Source organism: Rhinoderma darwinii, chromosome 3 (genome assembly GCF_050947455.1).
Source record: "Rhinoderma darwinii isolate aRhiDar2 chromosome 3, aRhiDar2.hap1, whole genome shotgun sequence".
In the NCBI taxonomy this organism is placed as follows: Eukaryota; Metazoa; Chordata; class Amphibia; order Anura; family Rhinodermatidae; genus Rhinoderma; species Rhinoderma darwinii.
In genome coordinates, this window is record NC_134689.1 from 400,774,526 (window position 1) to 400,794,689 (window position 20,164).

Below are 20,164 nucleotides of genomic sequence, written 5' to 3' on the forward strand. Positions count from 1 at the left end.
TAGGAACTGCAAAGTAAGCATGGCAGCGGGAGGGCGGGTGTGATTAACGGGCTGTCAGCGCACCTCACACTGGGCCTACAATGCAGCACCATCTTCCTGCGCTGCTTAACTCTTCCTTCGCAACATTTCCATTGAACCTGCTGGATTTTTACCCATAGAGAGTCCCAAGACACGATCGGACATTGTCAGTCACCCGGTAAATAGATAGCAATTTATACATGATGAGATAGCATGACCAGCAATAGGGGTGGATGAAAAAACCCTGGCCCTCAATACCCTTTTCATGGTCGCACTGATGCTTCAGGGTATGTTCACACACAAACTCAAAAACGTCTGAAAATACGGAGCTGTTTTCAAGGGAAAACAGCTCCTGATTTTCAGACGTTTTTTAAGCCACTTGCGTTTTTCGCTGCGTTTTTTACGGCCGTTTTTGGAGCTGTTTTCAATCGAGTTTTTGAAAAACGGCACGGAAAACGTCCCAAGAAGTGACCTGCACTTCTTTTTCGCGGCCGTTTGAAATCAATGGGCAGATGTTTGGAGGCGTTCTGTTTCCGACTTTTTGCCCTACAGTTACACCACACTCATCATTCACATCATATATGCCAGATACGGCAGATATAGAGGAGAGGGTCTCACATAGTAAAACTAAGTAGTGCCCCCCTATTTCTACTAGTTCAACCACCACACCCACGATCTTGAGACATGAGCAGGATTTGTCAGCGATCTGATGACTTTGAGGCACCAACAGTCCTCCAACGGTAGACGCCAATGGACAAAAGGATCAGGCATGTTGGATTTCAACATGATCTATCCTCTGTTGCGCCAGGACATAAGAGGAGTTTGGCAGTGGATTATCTCCCCATTGAAATAAACCCCCCTTCTACTTTGATCCGAGCACGAATGTGTATGTAGGAGTCTGGCTAAATGCCTGTTATCTCAAGTTTATGGCCAGCTTTAGCCATATCTCCCTTTTTTCTCCAAGGTCCTCAGGGGCGGGTAGGACAGGAGATATAACACACTGTAACGGTCTTCAGATATTTTACATATATCTCATATACAACACACTGAAGGCGGGTTGTAGTGTATCATTCTGTAATAAAGAACTGTAGAAAAGAAAGTGCAGGTATGAGGTTTGCTGGCATTTCTCGAGGTGTCACCCACATTGTTTCGCGTGGCTTCAGGATACACAGGGTCCTCTGCGGCGAGCGCTATACTGCTCATGGCGATGACTAATAGGATGCACATCTCAAAGTATCGCATGGTCACAATGTAGTGACACAAGCGACGAATACTGAAATAAAGAGAAGAAACACTGTATAAATAAAGCCCTTTACACATCAGGAGACTGGGCAGATAACTGCAAACATGAACATTATATGCCCCAAAAAAGTGGAAATACCTGCAAAGGGCTTCCTTGCTTAGCAATGCAACGTAAACCACTGGGCTAAATATGAGGTTTTAACAAGAAAATTCATCTCTTGTCTAGATGTCTACACAGAAAAAATGTAGCTCTGTATGTCTTTACACAAATATAGTTACACTATGGACAGGAGAGGGGTCCTCAAAGTCAAATTGGGCTCCTCTTCCTGGTGCTAGGCTCATTTATGTCTTCTCTGCGGAAATATAGGGAGCTATGTATGGGTCCACCATAGCCTTGTGGAAGAGAGATGGAGCCTCCTTGAGCTGGCGCTCACTTGCACTCTACGGGCACCAATTGGCCTTTGGGTTCTTCTAGTTTACAGGGCAGGTTGTTAGAGGCTCCTGTACTTGTGACTGACCTTATGGCAGAGCCCTATTTGCAGGTACGTCATACAGGATCAGGAAATGTTTCAGGGAAATAGATATATTGATAAAATAAAAAAGGGGGCATCTAAGAGATGGGACAGTGAATGTCGGCACTTACGGATTAGTAGTGGATAAAATAAACATGGAACTGTATGGAGGCATCGGTTTAGGCCCCTTCCCATCATCTTCATCCTCTTCTTCCTCCTCTTTCTTTTCATCCTCTTTCTTAGGTAGAGGAGACACGGTCACCGTCTTGCTCACTACGGGGAGACGTAGAGATACAAACTATTAGAGGGTGTCCAGAAAGAAAGCGGAAATCAAAGAGAAAGAGACAACCCATCCATTTCAGAGAGTGAATTACGCATTTCGCACATTACATTGTTATTATACTTCTAGAGTGCTCACACAATCCCGTACAGAGAATCTGTTTATTCAAAGTAAACAAGTATTGAGAGAAAGATGTACTGCTCACACCGGGCAAGGATCTATTAGTTACACTTATTCTTGGACATCTACTTTGCTGCACGTTTAAAGGGGAAGAGAAGGCCAGCTCCAGGTCTATGTGGGCCCTCGAAAGACAGAGTAAACGTGGGTCCTATGCCTACGCCACCCTCGGTTGGAAAGTGTTACGCACTTTGATCCAGATTGTTAAGCCCAGTGGGCCCCGGCCTCTACCGAGATTTGCTTGGTACTAGTGGTGTGGGGAAGAGGCTTCTTCCCCTCGAAGGACCAGTGTCCCCTGCCCTTTATATTGAAAATTATATGGAGACATCATCTACATACATCCTGTTTTATACCCCTTCACATCTAGAGCTGCAATCATAGTTCTGCTGGTTGCTACTTGGAATCAGCACTGTACTGTCAAACACTCACTAAGGATTTACACGAGCTCCCATAAGTAAATGCACTGCACAGATTTATTATTTTCTACATTAGACTAGGCAATAGTATAGTGCCCGATGAAAAGACTGAAATACAGTTTAGTAAGGTGTGCTTTGGCTGAACATTAAACCAGCAGGGTCTACTATTAAATGTGAAGTCTGGACTAAGGGGAAGCCAGAAGAATTGTGAACGCATCTGTATGTATAAATAAATGGAGTATAAGACATTGGGGAAGATTCGTCAAAAGTAGTGCAAGTGAAAAGTCGAGCAGTTGTCCATGGCAACCAATCAGATTACAGCTCTCATAGTTCAGTGCCCTTTGGAAAATGAAAGCAGCAACTTAATGGGTTGCCATGGGCAACTGCTCCACTTTTCATTCCATGGTATAATACTATATTATACATCATCTGATCCGTAAAGGTGCACAGATAACAGTAGGTTTGACCTGGACAGCAAACGGGCTACATACATAGTAATGTACTACAGGACTCCATCTACGTGACTGCTATCTTGTCCCAGTTTTATTATGAACCCGCCGCCGCTGATTGCCGGCTTTGTCCCACCACAAAGACTGTAGGAATGTCTGAGTGGCAGCTCTCTTCCTGAGTTACTAATTTTGGGCGAGTGACCTGATTTGGGTAACATTTGTGGCTTGTAACGCAATTCATCTTATATTCTGACCTTCATTGTGCTATGAAAATAATCAGACCTTGTGAGACTTCTCCTGCCGTGTGCCACTTCATCTCTGACTCACTTCAACAAATACTCCTTGCTTATTCTCTCAGTTTGCTACGTCTTTTAAGAACATTTGCCCCAACAAAAAAACGTTTTGGGGGAAAACACGGTGATAATCAATATGGCCTCCAATTTAGCCCCCACAAGGTTTGTTACACAGGCCCCCCAGAACTAGGCATTTCTGCCTAGTGGTGCAGTGATACAGAAGCAAAGGATGTGAGAGGGCAGAGGACCAACTCTTGTGAGAGCTATAATGGTGACCACACATGTGATAATGCAGATTTTCCCCGAAACAGATATAAAGACATACAGATGTAGCCATCTTTATCGTGACTCTTAGCGCATTAAATACACAGTGGCATGAAACTTCAACTTGACTTTTTTAATGGCTTTTCAATGGCTTTTGTTGTGCGATATCACGCTGCAGCAAGTTATCAGAGTCAAGATAAACTTGGCTACATCTGTATAAATAAGGAGCAGCTGGGTAGATTTTTACAACTTGCAAAGGAGTGTGTGGCGGAGGTCAGTCTCTCAATGCAAGTCTATGAGACCCACATCGAGGCTTTCATAGACTTGCATTGAGAGACTGACTTCCGGTCTCTACAGCTGTGGTAAAAAACGCAACCGCGCTTTTTAGATTTTTAACCGCAACTCATCCGCAACACGTGAATGGACGCTAAGTATCGATCCCACTTGGCTGTAGCTTTGGGTATTGAGCAGTTCAGCACCTGCAGATCATATGCACGCCACGATTCAGTACTGCAATCATAGTGTCGGTCAATTAGAACCCAGCACATTATTTTATGCCTTCTGTTTTAAAGAACTAACAAAAATAGATATCTTCTCTGAAAAACAATGTAACGCTGTGTGCAAGCTTTGTACAATTACTGCGGAATATTTACTATGTCTCAAAAAGGCATAACTTGCTAAAAGCAGCTCAGTGCTCCTCCTGATTCACAAATGTTCTCTGAACTAATGAGCCTCATATATCAGATAGTAAGGGGACATTAGGACTGCCTGTATTCACATGAGTACTGCTTACATATGGGTATGCACGGGGACCGTGGAAGCAAAAATCAAAATACACCCCTACTTCACACATCACACCCCTCCCCATTGAAATGCTTGTTTGGTCTTTACCCCTTTCCAGCACTCTTAAGAGAGAGAGATGCATGTTGGGTGATTATCAACATGAGTAGACCTGCCCAGATTTCCACCACCCATGGAAAAAACAAGAATGGATCAAGAACCTTAGAAGCTGGTTAGACCTATTCAGGAGCCAACGTGATCTTTTTTTTTTGTGGCCCAACAATGAAATCCTCCATCCATCAATAGAAAACAATTTCTAGGTACATTGGTAGCATCTACTGCAGGGGGAAATGCTGAGCTAGGGGATATATAGTTTCTGTGATTTGGATCAGTAAGTTCATGTAGAAAGTTGTTTAACTGCTGTCACTCATAGTGAGTGCTGCTTCCCCCGCCCACTCATGGAGAAAGCCTATGTGTCTTGCTTCCCCGCCCACTCGAAGAGAGAGCCTGTGAGTCCTGCTTCCCCCGCCCACTCATAGAGAGCCTGTGATTGCTGCTTCTCCTGCCCACTCATAGAGAGTGCCTGTGAGTCCTGCTTCCCCGCCCACTCATAGAGAGAGCCTGTGAGTCCTGCTTCCCCCGCCCACTCATAGAGAGAGCCTGTGAGTGCTGCTTCTCCTGCCCACTCATAGAGAGTGCCTGTGAGTCCTGCTTCCCCGCCCACTCATAGAGAGTGCCTGTGAGTGCTGCTTCTCCTGCCCACTCATAGAGAGAGCCTGTGAGTGCTGCTTCCCCCGCCCACTCAGAGAAAGCCTGTGAGTGCTGCTTTTCCTGCCCACTCATAGAGAGTGCCTGTGAGTCCTGCTTCCCCGTCCACTCATAGAGAGCCTGTGAGTGCTGCTTCTCCTGCCCACTCATAGAGAGAGCCTGTGAGTGCTGCTTCTCCTGCCCACTCATAGAGTACCTGTGAGTCCTGCTTCCCCGTCCACTCATAGAGAGAGCCTGTGAGTGCTGTTTCTCCTGCCCACTCATAGAGAGTGCCTGTGAGTGCTGCTTCTCCTGCCCACTCATAGCGAGTGCCTGTGAGTCCTGCTTCCCCGCCCACTCATAGAGAGAGCCTGTGAGTGCTGCTTCTCCTGGCCACTCATAATGAGTGCTGGTGAGTCCTGCTTCCCCGCCCACTCATAGAGAGAGCCTGTGAGTGCTGCTTCTCCTGCCCACTCATAGCGAGTGCCTGTGAGCCCTGCTTCCTCGCCCACTCATAGAGAGTGCCTGTGAGTGCTGCTTCTCCTGCCCACTCATAGAGAGAGCCTGTGAGTGCTGCTTCCCCCGCCCACTCATAGAGAAAGCTTGTGAGTGCTGCTTTTCCTGCCCACTCATAGAGAGTGCCTGTGAGTCCTGCTTCCCCGCCCACTCATAGAGAGCCTGTGAGTGCTGCTTCTACTGCCCACTCATAGAGAGAGCCTGTGAGTGCTGCTTCTCCTGCCCACTCATAGAGTGCCTGTGAGTCCTGCTTCCCCGCCCACTCATAGAGAGAGCCTGTGAGTGCTGTTTCTCCTGCCCACTCATAGAGAGTGCCTGTGAGTGCTGCTTCTCCTGCCCACTCATAGCGAGTGCCTGTGAGTCCTGCTTCCCCCGCCCACTCATAGAGAGCCTGTGATTGCTGCTTCTCCTGCCCACTCATAGAGAGTGCCTGTGAGTCCTGCTTCCCCGCCCACTCATAGAGAGAGCCTGTGAGTCCTGCTTCCCCCGCCCACTCATAGAGAGAGCCTGTGAGTGCTGCTTCTCCTGCCCACTCATAGAGAGTGCCTGTGAGTCCTGCTTCCCCACCCACTCATAGAGAGTGCCTGTGAGTGCTGCTTCTCCTGCCCACTCATAGAGAGAGCCTGTGAGTGCTGCTTCCCCCGCCCACTCAGAGAAAGCCTGTGAGTGCTGCTTTTCCTGCCCACTCATAGAGAGTGCCTGTGAGTCCTGCTTCCCCGTCCACTCATAGAGAGCCTGTGAGTGCTGCTTCTCCTGCCCACTCATAGAGAGTGCCTGTGAGTCCTGCTTCCCTGCCCACTCATAGAGAGAGCCTGTGAGTCCTGCTTCCCCCGCCCACTCATAGAGAGAGCCTGTGAGTGCTGCTTCTCCTGCCCACTCATAGAGAGAGCCTGTGAGTGCTGCTTCTCCTGCCCACTCATAGAGAGAGCCTGTGAGTGCTGCTTCCCCCGCCCACTCAGAGAAAGCCTGTGAGTGCTGCTTTTCCTGCCCACTCATAGAGAGTGCCTGTGAGTCCTGCTTCCCCGTCCACTCATAGAGAGCCTGTGAGTGCTGCTTCTCCTGCCCACTCATAGAGAGAGCCTGTGAGTGCTGCTTCTCCTGCCCACTCATAGAGTGCCTGTGAGTCCTGCTTCCCCGTCCACTCATAGAGAGAGCCTGTGAGTGCTGTTTCTCCTGCCCACTCATAGAGAGTGCCTGTGAGTGCTGCTTCTTCTGCCCACTCATAGCGAGTGCCTGTGAGTCCTGCTTCCCCGCCCACTCATAGAGAGAGCCTGTGAGTGCTGCTTCTCCTGGCCACTCATAATGAGTGCTGGTGAGTCCTGCTTCCCCGGCCACTCATAGAGAGAGCCTGTGAGTGCTGCTTCTCCTGCCCACTCATAGCGAGTGCCTGTGAGCCCTGCTTCCTCGCCCACTCATAGAGAGTGCCTGTGAGTGCTGCTTCTCCTGCCCACTCATAGAGAGAGCCTGTGAGTGCTGCTTCCCCCGCCCACTCATAGAGAAAGCTTGTGAGTGCTGCTTTTCCTGCCCACTCATAGAGAGTGCCTGTGAGTCCTTCTTCCCCGCTCACTCATAGAGAAAGCCTGTGTGTCTTGCTTCCCCGCCCACTCAAAGAGAGAGCCTGTTTCCTGCTGCCCCTTCCCACTCATAGAGAGAGCCTGTGGGTCCTGCTTCCTCTGCCCACTCATTGAGAGAGCCTGTGAGTCCTGCTTCCTCTGCCCACTCATAGAGAGAGCCTGTGAGTCCTGTTTCCTTTGCCCACTCATTGAGAGAGCCTGTGATTCCTGCTTCCCGTTCCCACTCATAGAGAGAGCCTATGAGTGTTGCTTTCCCTGCCCACTGTTAGATAAATCCTGGCCTGCTTCTCCTGCCCACTCATAGAGAGAGCCTATGAATGTTGCTTCCTCTGCCCACTCATAGAGAAAGCCTGTGAGTCCTGCTTCCCCACCCACTCATAGAGAGAGCCTGTAAGTCTTGCTTCCCCGCCCACTCAAAGGGAGAGCCTGTTTCCTGCTTCTTCTGCCCACTCAAAGAGAAAACCTGTGAGTACTGCTTCCCCTGCTCACTCATAGAGAAAGCCTGTGAGTGCTGCTTCTCCTGCCCACTCATTGAGAGAGCCTGTGAGTCCTGCTTCTCCTTCCCACTCATAGAGGGAGCCTGTGAGTCCTGTTCATTAGCCCACTCATTGAGAGAGCCTGTGAGTCCTGCTTCTCCTGCCCACTCATAGAGGGAGCCTGTGAGTCCTGCTTCATTAGCCCACTCATAGAGAAAGCCTGTGAGTACTGCTTCCCACTATGAGCAACACCTCTGTTTTTAAAGGCTATGTAAACCTATGAAAGGCAGGTTTTTAAAAACAAAAAATAAAAAGGACAATCAGTGTGATTGGTGCAACTTTATAAATAGTTTTTATTAAAAATAATTTTTACTTTTTGAGATACATCTTTGTATCCTGTATATAGAGCAGCTGTATAGTTCGCTAAATCCTGTTCCAATCACGTGCGTGGGACTGATGGGTTCAGATCATATCGAGCAATACAGCTGCTCTGTATAGGGAATACAGAACAGCTGTATCTCAAAAAGTACAAATAATTTTTAACTATTTATAAAGTTCCACCAATCAGACTGATTGTCCTTTTTATAAAAAAAAAAAATCCCTTTCAAAGGTGTACATAGCCTTTAAGTTTTTACACTGGACAAACTGAGGAGGGGGTTCAAAAGCTGTTAAATTATGGCATTTTTACAGGGAAGATCCCTTATGCAGCAATAAATGAAAGGGAGATGTACCACTGTGGACCTTGGCAGATTTGCCACTCATGAGTCTGGGAAATCTGGGTGATAACCACCATGGTAGTTGTAATGGATACTATATTTGCTGTAATCAAGCTTTGCCCGGACACAGAAGAAAATGACACAATGTCTTAATAAAAGTAATACAACTAAAACAGATTTGTAAAAAGTTGCCCATGAGATAAAAAAGAAGCCCCCAGTCATGGAGACACATTACCCTGTCCCACTGCGTTCTCTACAGGAGGCGGGAAGGGCGGTGGTATATCCACTGTGGTCTGCTCTGTAGCTTTAGTCCCCTTGGCTGTCTCAGTGGGGTTACTGTGTGTCTGGCCAGAGTCAGGTGCAGTGGGGGGAGGGCCAGAGTTGGTGGGGAGAGGTGTTCTTTTAGGGGCAGAATTCACAGCAGGAACACTGTTGTTGTTTGCACAGTTGGTGTGATTGCCCATTTTGGCTGGGCTGTGGTTGAGGCCTCCCCCGCTTCCCACTGCTGGGGGTTCTGTAGTCACCAGCTTGTTGTTACGGATGTTATCCATATTTTCAGGCTGTTGGTTTTGGTTTTCTTGGCGGGATCGATCTTGAATTGGTCGAGTGGTGGAAAGATTTGGGCCTGAGCTGGGAACGGGAGCTGTTGGGTCCCTATAAGGAAAGAATGATAAGATTAGACATAGAAACGGGTCTCCTCTCCAGTCTAGCCTAATTTATGGCAGTCTGTGCTCTGTAGAGGCATTGAGCCACTAGGTGGCAGTAGTGAGAAGAGATCAGAAAAAAGGATCTGCTTTTTTAGAGAGGCTCTGTCACCAGATTTTGCAACCCCTATCTCCTATTGCAGCAGATCGGCGCTGCAATGTAGATAAGAGTAACGTGTTTTTTTTTTAAAAAACGAGCATTTTTGGCCAAGTTATGACCATTTTTATATTTATGCAAATGAGGCTTTCTAAAGTACAACTGGGCGTGTTTAAAGTAAAAGTACAACTGGGCGTGTATTATGTGCGTACATCGGGGCGTTTTTACTTATTTTACTAGCTGGGCGTTGTGAATAGAAGTGTATGATGCTGACGAATGAGCAGCATCCACTTCTCTTCGTTAACACCCAGCTTCTGGCAGTGCACAGACACACAGCGTGTTCTCCAGAGATCACGCTGTGTCGTCACTCACTTCCTGCCCCAGGTCCTGCATCGTGTCGGACGAGCGAGGACACATCGGCACCAGAGGCTACAGTTGATTCTGCAGCAGCATCAGCGTTTGCAGGTAAGTCGATGTAGCCTCTGTAGCCTCTGGTGCCGATGTGTCCTCGCTCGTCCGACACGATGCAGGACCTGGGGCAGGAAGTGAGTGACGTCACAGCGTGATCTCTCGAGGACACGCTGTGTGTCTGTGCCAGAAGCTGGGTGTTAACGAAGAGAAGTGGATGATGCTGATTCGTCAGCATCATACACTCCCATTCACAACGCCCAGCTAGTAAAAGAAGTAAAAACGCCCAGATGTAATGAACACAATACACGCCCAGTTGGACTTTTACTTTAAACACGCCCAGTTGTACTTTAGAAAGCCTCATTTGCATAAATATAAAAATGGTCATAACTTGGCCAAAAATGCTCGTTTTTAAAAAAAAACAAAAAACGTTACTCTTATCTCCATTGCAGCGCCTGTCTGCTGCAATAGGAGATAGGGGTTGCAAAATCTGGTGACAGAGCCTCTTTAAAAACAGCGCCACTCTAGTCCATATTTATTGTATAGCAGCTCAGCCCGATTCAAGTGAGTATTGCTGAGCTGCAATCCCAGGCACAGCCTACTAGACAAAAGTGGCGCTGTTGCTCGAAAAAAAGGAGACCCTTTTTTTATTTCATACAACCCATTTATGAGTGGAAATGGCTGTTTAAAGATGTCAGCATTTTTAAAAGAAAGTCTTATTCATGTTGTCATATATGACTTACATACTGAGATTGTAAAAATAACACGTCTGTACTCACTTTCGTCTTCGGTGTCTCCTCTCTCTGTCATCTCTCTTCACGTCATTTTCATAGGTGGACTGTGCGGTATGCCGATGCCTCCTTCTCCTTTCACCATCAGGACCCTCACTTTCACCTCCACCGCCAACCTCCCTTGTTCTTCCCCCTTCCCTCACATGTCGGGTTCTTCTTTCTCCTCCGCCTGCTCCTCCCCTTCCACCACTGCCTGCTAAATACTCTGGGTCTTCCGCACTTCTGCGATGTACCCTATGTCTACGGTGATCTCCATCTCCTCGTGGTGAACCACTTCTGCTCTCCTTGCTTCCACCACCCCGATGTCTCCTGGGTGGATCCAGTGGTGGACGTACACCTCCATCCACTTCTGTCCTCTCCTGAAGCCCCAAATCCTGACTATCACGACTGATGTCTTGCTCTTTACTCCGTGGCCTACGGCCTGATTCCTGACCTATGTCATATGCTCGGCCTGCCCGCTCCTGAAACCGTGCTTGTTTGCGCAGGTAATCTTCTGCCCGCTGGTGAGATAAACGTTGTTCCATAGGTGTTTTACTTTCTCCAGGTCGACTTTTGTTAGTGTTGTTGTTTCGATTTTCTTGAGGGTCCACAACAAGTGGTCTGTCCAAATGTGTCTTCACATCTGGACGTAGGAAGGACATCTTCCAGCGCTCCTCAGGATCCATTTCACTGTACAGGGCTTCCTGGCTGTTCGCCAAGTTCTGTCGACGCATCTCATTTGTACGTTGCTCCCAAACAGACATAGACATAGAGGTCTTCTGGTTCTTCTGCTGTTCTTTACTGCGATATATAGATAGATGTGAGAGATTAGATAGATAGATAGATAGATAAATGTGAGAGATTAGATAGATAGATAGATAGATAGATAGATAGATAGATAGATAGATAGATAGATAGATAGATAGATAGATAGATAGATAGATGTGAGAGATTAGATAGATAGATAGATAGATAGATAGATAGATAATAACTGACACTGGGGGTGAATACTTACGCTGCTATAGACATGTTAGTAGCTGACAGGGGACTGACTTCTGCAACTTCCTTTGCTTTCTGCATTGCCAATTTCTGATTCGCTGCCTCCTCTTCCTCTTGCTCATCCTATAAATACATACGTGTAAGTCAAAGGCCTATGTGCACCACAGAAATGTGTGTGTGTATGTATATTAATAAAAAATAAAATATATATATAAATATTTAATGTATAAATGGCGACATACCTTGGTCAGCTCCTGAGCATTTGCAAGATTGTCCACAGCGATAGCTAAGAAGACATTCAGCAGTGTGTCTTTTCAGTATTGGTTAAGGAGAATATATCTTTCCTTTTATTCTGTATATAATGTGTTGGGTAGGGGGCTTGTATCATAACATCCCATAAGAATACATTGTGGTATAAGGGATGAAAGTTGGCCATTGCAACAAGAGTTTCGCCAAATTGAAGACCATTATGCATGTTAAGTCATTTGGCACAACCCTAGACATTATGCATAATCTGTTTGCTATAATCCTTCATTATTACCCTCAGTTTTACATTCGCAACACACCCGTTTGAAAACTGGTACATCGCGATATAAGGATACAGTTCCCAAAAAGGGTGAGGATGATAAAATAGATGGAGAACACCATGCCAGACTTTACTCCTCCCTGAGACTTGATGCCATCATACATTACTGCGTTCCAGTCTTCCCCGGTCAATATCTGATGGCGCAAAGAAAAGAGTGTTAGTAAAGAAGGAGTAGCCTAAAGATAAAGGTACGGTAGGTGTTAAAGGAGAGATTACCAGATTCCATACCTGAAAGACAGTCATTATTGCTGCAGGAAAATTATCAAAGTTGGTAGATGGGGTTTTGTCATTGAAATTAAACCTATTAACAAAAGCAGAGACATGAACAGAATAGTATCATACACCCCGTCCATCTCAGTCAACCCTCAGGCAAACAGTCCTATAACTATTTTCCTTCATGTTAGGCTATTTTCACGACCGATTTGCACCCGTGCAGGACCTGTTTTCACAGATCCCTCATAGACTTGAGTCTATTGAGGGATCCAGGAAAACGGGCAAAAATAGGACATGTCCTATTTTTTTCCGGGCCGTTCACACGGTCCATTAAAAAAGAATAGTCACATAGACATGCATAGACATGCAGCTGTGTGACGGCCGACTTTCCCTGTTGTCTGAATAAGCCCTTAAAGATCATCAAAATGTGATCGTTCCGATCACAATACTTTTGTTCACATGAATTATGGCATCCTAATGATTCCAGTAGTTTGATACATTTATATTTGTATGTGTGTGCAATCAATTTAATATACAATTAACATGGACCAAGGACCAATATGTATTATTCACACTAGATCCTTGTTATGTATATGACCCTTTAGGTCTTTTTAAAGAAAGGGCCGGGTTTGCCAATAACAACGTCGATCAGATGACTGTCCAGTTAAGGATTGTAAACTTTCTATTTTTGTTAGAAGATGATAAATTGAACATGAATGTCCCACTGCTAAGAACCAAGCGATCAGCTGTAATCTGTGCAGGAACCCAGCAGCAAGTGTTCAATTTCCCTGCAGCGCTACCGCAGGTGAAATGGAGCATTACATATTTCTCATTGAAATCAATGGACAGACGTGCCTGGTCCTCTAGAGCAGGGCTTCTTAAACATTTTGTTTTTCTCACCAGCCAGAACATGGTGGGTCCATGCCAAAAGAAATATTGCTCAATTTATATTTTACTTTGCTCTTGAACCCACTAGAAAATGAAAATATGTATAAAAGGGCTCAATTATGTTGCTAAACTAAAGATTGGTGCAGCCAGAGAAAAGATTGCACATCTAGACAGGTGATCTGCGCAGCAGTTGTCACCCTTAATCTCCCCATTGGTTTATGTCAAGATGAGCACGAAAGAATTGTCCAGAAAAAAAAATCACAACATGTTCAATTATCCCCTCCTCCCAAATAAAATGTGATGCTACTTACTGTCCACCAAACAGCTGCATCCCCAATAAGGCAAAGACCACAATGAAAAGGAAGAGCAGGAACAGCAAACTGATGATGGACTTCATTGAGCTGAGCAATGAGATTACCAGGTTACGGAGAGAGGCCCAATACCTGGATAAGCAAAAACATGTAGTCAACATATGCCTCATTCAGCGGTGTACATAAAGGAAATTCACAATAGGGGTCTCTTCTTGTGGTAATTCACCAAACAGAAAAGCCTGGTAGTTAAAGGGGTCCACCCAACATTAGCCTGTTATTCTCTGAAACCTAACTGACCATCCACCCAACATATAAGCACACCGAATACCAAGGGCAAAATGTGCGATCCTGCTCTGCCTCCAACCTGACCGCCCGCTCTGCTATGCTAAACTACATTTTCCATGCCCACCCTGATTTCTTCTGTGTGCTTCCCACATACCCTACCTCTGTGTTTACATTCACAGAAGTCTGTGGAAATGGGAACTGGTACTATACAAAGATACACTATATGGAGAAAAGTATTGGGACACATACACAAGCTTTTATGACATCTCATTCTAAATCCATAGGCGTTAATATAAAATTGGTTCCCTACTTTTCAGCTAAACCAGCTTCCACTCTTCTGGGACGACTTTGTACAAGATTTTGGAGCGTCTGTGGGAATTTTTGCACATTTATCCAGAAGAGCATTTGTGAGGTCAGACACTGATGTTGGATGGGAGGGCCTGGCTCACAATCTCCGTTCTAGTTCATCCCAAAGGTGTTAGATGGGGTTGAGGTCAGGAATCTGTGCGGCCAGTCAAGTTCTTCCACCCCAAACTTACCCATCATGGTTTATGGACCTTGTGCACTGGGGCACAGTCATAAGGAACACAAAAGGGACAAAGCCCAAACTGTCCCCACAAAGTTAAAAGCTACAATTGTCCAAAATGTCTTGGTATGCTGAAGCATTAAGATTTCCCTTCACTGGAAATAAGGGGCCTAGGCCAACCCCTGAAAAACAATCCCATAGTATTACCCCTCCTCCACCAAACCGTACAGTTGGCACATTGCAGTCAGGTGGGTAACGCTCTCCTGGCATTCACCAAACCCAAACTCATCCATCAGACTGCCAGATAGAGAAGCGTCACTCCACAGAACACGTTTCCACTGCTCCAGAGTCCAGTGGCGGCGGCTTTACACCACTCCATCTGACGCTTGGCATTGTGCTTGGTGATGTAAGGCTGGCGTGCAGCTGCTCGGCTCCCATGCCATGAAGCTCCCGGGCACAGTTTTTGAGTGGATGTTAATACCAGAGGAGGTTTGTACTCTGCAGTTACTGTGTCAGCAGAGTGTTGGCGACTTGTATGCACTCGGCGCCCTCGCTCCGTAACTTTACGTGGTCTGCACTTCGTGGCTCAGCTGCTGTGGTTTCTAAACACTTACACTTTACTATAATATCACTCACAGATGATCAGGGAAAATCTAGGGGGCAAACATTTCATGAACTGACTTGTTACATCGGTGGCGTCCTATTACAGGACCACGCTGGAATTCAGTGATCTCTTTACTACGACCCATTCTATCACATATGTCTGTAAAGACGACTGCATGGCGAGGTGCTGGATTTTATACACGTATGGTAATGGGACTGATTGAAACACCTGAATGCAATGATCTAGAGGGGTATCCCAATACTTTTGTCCATAAAGTGTATGTATTTGGTTATATTTTTTTGTAGACACCCATATAAGAATATATATGCGTGTGTGAAATATGTAGTGCAGAGGGAGATTATAAGGACCTCTGATGACTGGAGGAATTTGCGATTTTCTCATGGAAAAAGGAAGGAATGTGATCACCACTCATGGAGTTCAGGGATGGGCAGAAGTCGCAACCAATTACAAGTGTCTGTGAAGCATTTACCTATCCGTGATCCCTCTAATCCCATGGACCACACAACAATAGATGGCTCTGCCTTCACTGCACATCTGTAGATTGTTAGACGCTCATAAAAATGTTTCATTAGAGTCTCACTGATACCTACTTTGTAACCTTGAATATGCGCAGCAAGCGGAGGGCTCTTAAGACGCTGATCCCAAAGGAGGTTCCGGGCTTCACCATTGCCCATATGACCTCAAAGATGCTCCCAGTGATAACCTGATAGACACAGACAGATAGAAGCATCTGACGCCTGGTTCTAGTTATATTGTAATTCTTCTGTACACAACTCAGCTGCGAGGTTGAGCACAATTGGGTTTTAGGGCCCTTTTACACGGGCTAATTATCGGGCACAGATTTACTGATCATAGAACGCTCGTTCCTGATCATTGCCCTGTGTAAATAGGGCAACGATCTGCTGATGAACGAGCAATCGGCTGATCGTATCGTTTCTGCAGCCTAAAATATTATCATTGTCGGCAGAACATCTCCCTGTGTAAACCGGGAGACGTGCTGCCGACATGATAGAAATGTTTGGGGACGAGCGATCGGAGTAACAAGCGCTGGTCCCCATACATAAGTTCCTTGTCAAAGGAGAAACGAGCGCCGATCAATGAGTTGTCTCGTTGATCGGCGCTCGTTTACACAGCCCATGTCAGGCCGTGTAATAAGACCACTAGAGTTGGTTACCATTTAAAGATTCTATAAGAGTAGCTTTTATATACTTACGGCACAGTCAAAGCAGTTAAACGATGAATGAAAATAAGGCCTGGTTCCAAGACTGTACATTTTTATAAACATTTCGGACATAAAGAGCCCAAGGAAAATGAATTCTGCATAGTCTAAAAATAAAAAATAAATTACAATCAGAATCTACTTGGAAATTCTTGGAGATTTAAGCATTCCTCCATATACTTTACATGCAGACTACATGGTCAGCAAAACCACAGACTTGTTATATGACCATTATGTGACTCACACGTTCTGATAAGAGAGTTACTGCGGCTAAACCACCATTGATATTTCTGTGCATGTTGTGCAATTTCTGGTGTAAAATTCAGGTCGTGCAATTCAAGTTTTTCCCTCGTAAGCTGCGTCTACATGTACAATGTTGTGAGACAACTGCACCCATATGATTGGAATGGGATTGGCCTATTGCAACTGCAAGGAAATGCCACCTGACTCCGACTTTAGCATAACACGACAAAAGTTAATGGTAGTTTCCATTAAAAACTTTCCTTCAACATCATTGCTAGAAAAAAATGTAAAGATAAGCTAGTGGTCTACAGCAAAGACGACTTCCATTGACTTAATTGGGGTGAGAATATCACATGACAGAGTTGCGATCACAGACAGCTGCAACATTACATGGCCATTGTAATATAATACATCGATATAGCTGGTCCTATGTTGAAATGTAGGTTGGGCCTACTCACTTGTGTAATAGTCTGTATGCCCATACGATCATTTTATAGATATTTTTATTTATAATGTATATATATATATATATATACATATACATATGTATATACAATATATATATATATATATATATATATATATACAAAGAATAGGCGAAGAAGCAGCACTGCTTCTTCGCCTATTCTTTGTATCTATTTTAAGGAGAGGTCACTCCTTTTGAAGCTCCGCACCCACCGAGTGTTTTTTTTTGCTACAGTGCTGCTCCACATATTTGTTTTTCTTTATATATATAAGAACTTATGATGGATAATTTGTATGGGCGTTAGCTTATTATAGGAAACAAGAATCATTAGAATATCTTAGTCATAGTGATATGCAAACCCATCGACCCGATTCACAGATTTGTTAACAGGTTAATGTGTCCTATTTTATACTCTTTAATATGTTGAAATCACATCCCCAAAAAAACCCCCTCTGAATAGCTCTCCAATGGGAAGTGCGCTATGTAGTTATAATAATGCTTCTAGGGTTGAATTATATGGGGGGCAGGAGAGACAACTGCACATGGGTCGCCATCACTTAACGGACTCCACCACCCAGTCCTCTCCCAGCAGCCATATTACATGTCATATAATGACCAGCTGCCAGTTTGTGAGCTGTTGACATATAATGAAGAATTCCAAAATGGTAGAATATCCTCCTTTGCCAAATAATGCATCCATATTCAGAGGCTCCCCTAGGAAGGATGACTTTAATCATTTAGAACTGGAGGTTAGTGTGTTGTGGCTGCTCCTGGTCAGTATCGATATGACGGGAGAAAAGCCCCAACCAAGTTCTACATCCATGGGCCACCACCAACCTGAGTGCGTCCTTGGCTAAATCTAAAGTATTCTGGGTTTAACATAGAGCACACGTCCCGCGGTTTAGGATTTCGAGAGTCCGTTCACAGGGTACTTATCGTTATTAGGGCATCTTTTAAAGAGTTATGTCTCTGCTGTAGCTGGGCAAATGAAAAACAGAAACAGGCTAAGAACAGGCCCAAGGCTGGAGAAAACCAACTCTGGTAATTTTTGTGCCAAGAAAATGTATGACTAAACCCTATATATATATTAAAAAAAGAAAAGTCAACACAAATCCCTTTCTCCACAGGAGATGCCAAAAGTAACTCACAGAGAAAATTAGTTAGCTTTTCAGGCTGGCCGTAGTGCACAATTGCCACGCACAGCGTGTTCAGTGCTACTAGGCCTAGAACCATCCAGTAGAAGGCCTGAGTCTTCACCATACGTCGGATGTAGAAACGTAAGTGTCGTTCCTTCTTGTGTAAGTATGAGGAATTTTCCATCTTGGCACTTTTAATACTGGCACGGGCAAAAGGAGAGCCTGAAGGTAGAAAGGCAAGGCAAACATGGAACATCACAAAAAGGACAGCACCATCATCTCTTAAACAGGTTCCAATAAAAGCTGGGTCTAACAATGCACTTCATCTACACTACATGAAATAGTAACTTTTAACATATTTGATGACTAGTTCCCCTAAAGACCAAACATTGTACCATTTAATAACACTGGACTGCACATTTCCACCTTAAAAATACTAAGGAGAGATGTACTCAACATACGGGGCAATTAAAGAATTACATCCCCTTTGTCGTAATCTGGACTAAACCACCCTATTCAAATATCTGGTCTTATTAAATCTCTTGCCTTCTTCGCTCATTCACTCCCGAAGTCTCTATAGAAGTTATCACTTTCTCCCCCGTAAGAGTATTACCCACCGTACTTGAAGGGATCGTCTGGTATAGAAATCGCATCTTAAAAAACCCTATTTTATACACTAGTTTAGAGGTGGATGTCCCCATTAAGGATCCTCATCCATCAGCCAAAGCAGAGAACGGCTACAAAGAACATCTCTCTCTCTCTCTGGAGGACCCGGCACATTCATGCATTCCATGGATATCTCATTGATTTCAATGTGAACTGTGTAATTCTCAATTTCCCATGTGGTGGCGCTGCAGGCAAAATGAACACTTGCTGCCTGGTTCCTCCACAGATTATATATGATTGCGAAGGGTCAGAGCAGCAGGGTAACCTGTGATCAGATTATCGTTTGGGAGTCCTTTAACCAAAAATGCCTTGTCCAAAGTGGAGAACCCTTTTAAGCAACTGCAGCATGGTGGACCATTCATCTTATTTGCTGGACACATACCCACAGCAGAAATATCTCCGATTGCCTCTTCTGCTTCATCAGCATTCAGTAGCTCCGTTTTGTTTTTCTTGATTGTGGGTCTCCTTAGAGCTCCTGTGGTTAGGAAAATAAATATATATTTATATAATAATGTACCTTATAAGACCACTCATACAGTATATATTAATGTTACACCATAGCTGTAGAAGCCTGTCACCAGAAAACAATTTCCTATTAAAGCCGACCTAGTGGGTGCAATTGCACCCATTAAATTCCCCCTAAAGTGTCAATCGGGGCCGAAGAAGTGAGCTCGCCAATTCATAAGAAACAAGACTCTTAGGCCACGTTCAGACAGATTTTCGCAGAAAAAAATTACACTACAATACATGTGAATGGGGTTTTGAAAACCCCATTTACACATAGCGGATTAGTAAGGTACTAAAAATCTGTCCCATCCAATGGAAATCTGCTCCATTAGTCAGAACACCTATTGTTCATGCTTCAAATTTTTTTCGGGTTGGATCAACTAAAGATCTAATGTGTATGGGGGTCTCCTAACTGTCCCCTATTGGCAGATGCCAAAGGAAATAAGGATGGCGCATGTTGGTTCTCAACATGCCTGATCCCTTTGTTTCCCTAGGAGATATGCGCGTGCATATTTATTGGGAGGTCGGGGGAGATAGCTGTCGGCCAACCACTATCTCATGTGTATGGCTGGCTTTAGTTGCCTTGATGTAAAGAGGCCTGTCCTGGTGTTGTGTTTCTTTTAAAATCGTCCCATGAGGTTCAATTCATGTAATGACTGCATTTCCTATTCCCATTGGCTGCATTGACAGCTGAATTACCATCATAAGGCAGTCTCTCCACATCACTGTCATCTTCAGCAAGAATTACTTCCTCTGGGGAGGGCAAAATAAAAACAATTAGAAAACGAAAAAAAAAAAAGCAAAAAAAGAGGATTTGAAGAAGAGACACAGTAAATATAGAAAGAAGGTTTAGTAGATTGAACTACAACCCCAGCATTGCCTACAGATTTCTCTACTCCTGTATACAAGCACAGGCGTCCAAATAGGTGATCCCACTAAAAGCCCTAAATCCCCTTACAAGCAAAGGTTACTTTTAAAGTCCTGTCATCACCCAACACATTGGGGATTTCTAGTAGCAGAATTACCCTCCCAAATTCGCCAGTGATCACTGTCAT

At 44.9% G+C, this 20,164-nt stretch overlaps 1 protein-coding gene across 7 annotated transcripts in view; it reads right to left on the reverse strand.

Annotated features, from left to right (window-relative positions):
* The window catches only part of CACNA1A (calcium voltage-gated channel subunit alpha1 A), a 267,076-nt gene that overhangs the window by 101,930 nt on the left and 144,982 nt on the right, over nucleotides 1–20,164 (reverse strand). For 6 of the 7 annotated variants that reach the window (XM_075859126.1, XM_075859122.1, XM_075859125.1 and 3 more), the window contains exons 9-22: nucleotides 19,809–19,862; nucleotides 18,985–19,077; nucleotides 17,949–18,158; nucleotides 16,086–16,198; nucleotides 15,463–15,575; nucleotides 13,437–13,568; nucleotides 12,253–12,325; nucleotides 12,041–12,158; nucleotides 11,681–11,748; nucleotides 11,455–11,561; nucleotides 10,449–11,240; nucleotides 8,696–9,114; nucleotides 1,904–2,045; nucleotides 1,162–1,291 (exon numbers count right to left, since the gene is read on the reverse strand). In XM_075859126.1, the coding sequence (XP_075715241.1) occupies nucleotides 1,162–1,291; nucleotides 1,904–2,045; nucleotides 8,696–9,114; nucleotides 10,449–11,240; nucleotides 11,455–11,561; nucleotides 11,681–11,748; nucleotides 12,041–12,158; nucleotides 12,253–12,325; nucleotides 13,437–13,568; nucleotides 15,463–15,575; nucleotides 16,086–16,198; nucleotides 17,949–18,158; nucleotides 18,985–19,077; nucleotides 19,809–19,862 (2,564 nt within the window). The remainder of the gene's footprint in view (nucleotides 1–1,161; nucleotides 1,292–1,903; nucleotides 2,046–8,695; nucleotides 9,115–10,448; nucleotides 11,241–11,454; nucleotides 11,562–11,680; nucleotides 11,749–12,040; nucleotides 12,159–12,252; nucleotides 12,326–13,436; nucleotides 13,569–15,462; nucleotides 15,576–16,085; nucleotides 16,199–17,948; nucleotides 18,159–18,984; nucleotides 19,078–19,808; nucleotides 19,863–20,164) is intronic. The other variant, XM_075859128.1, reaches the window with a different exon arrangement.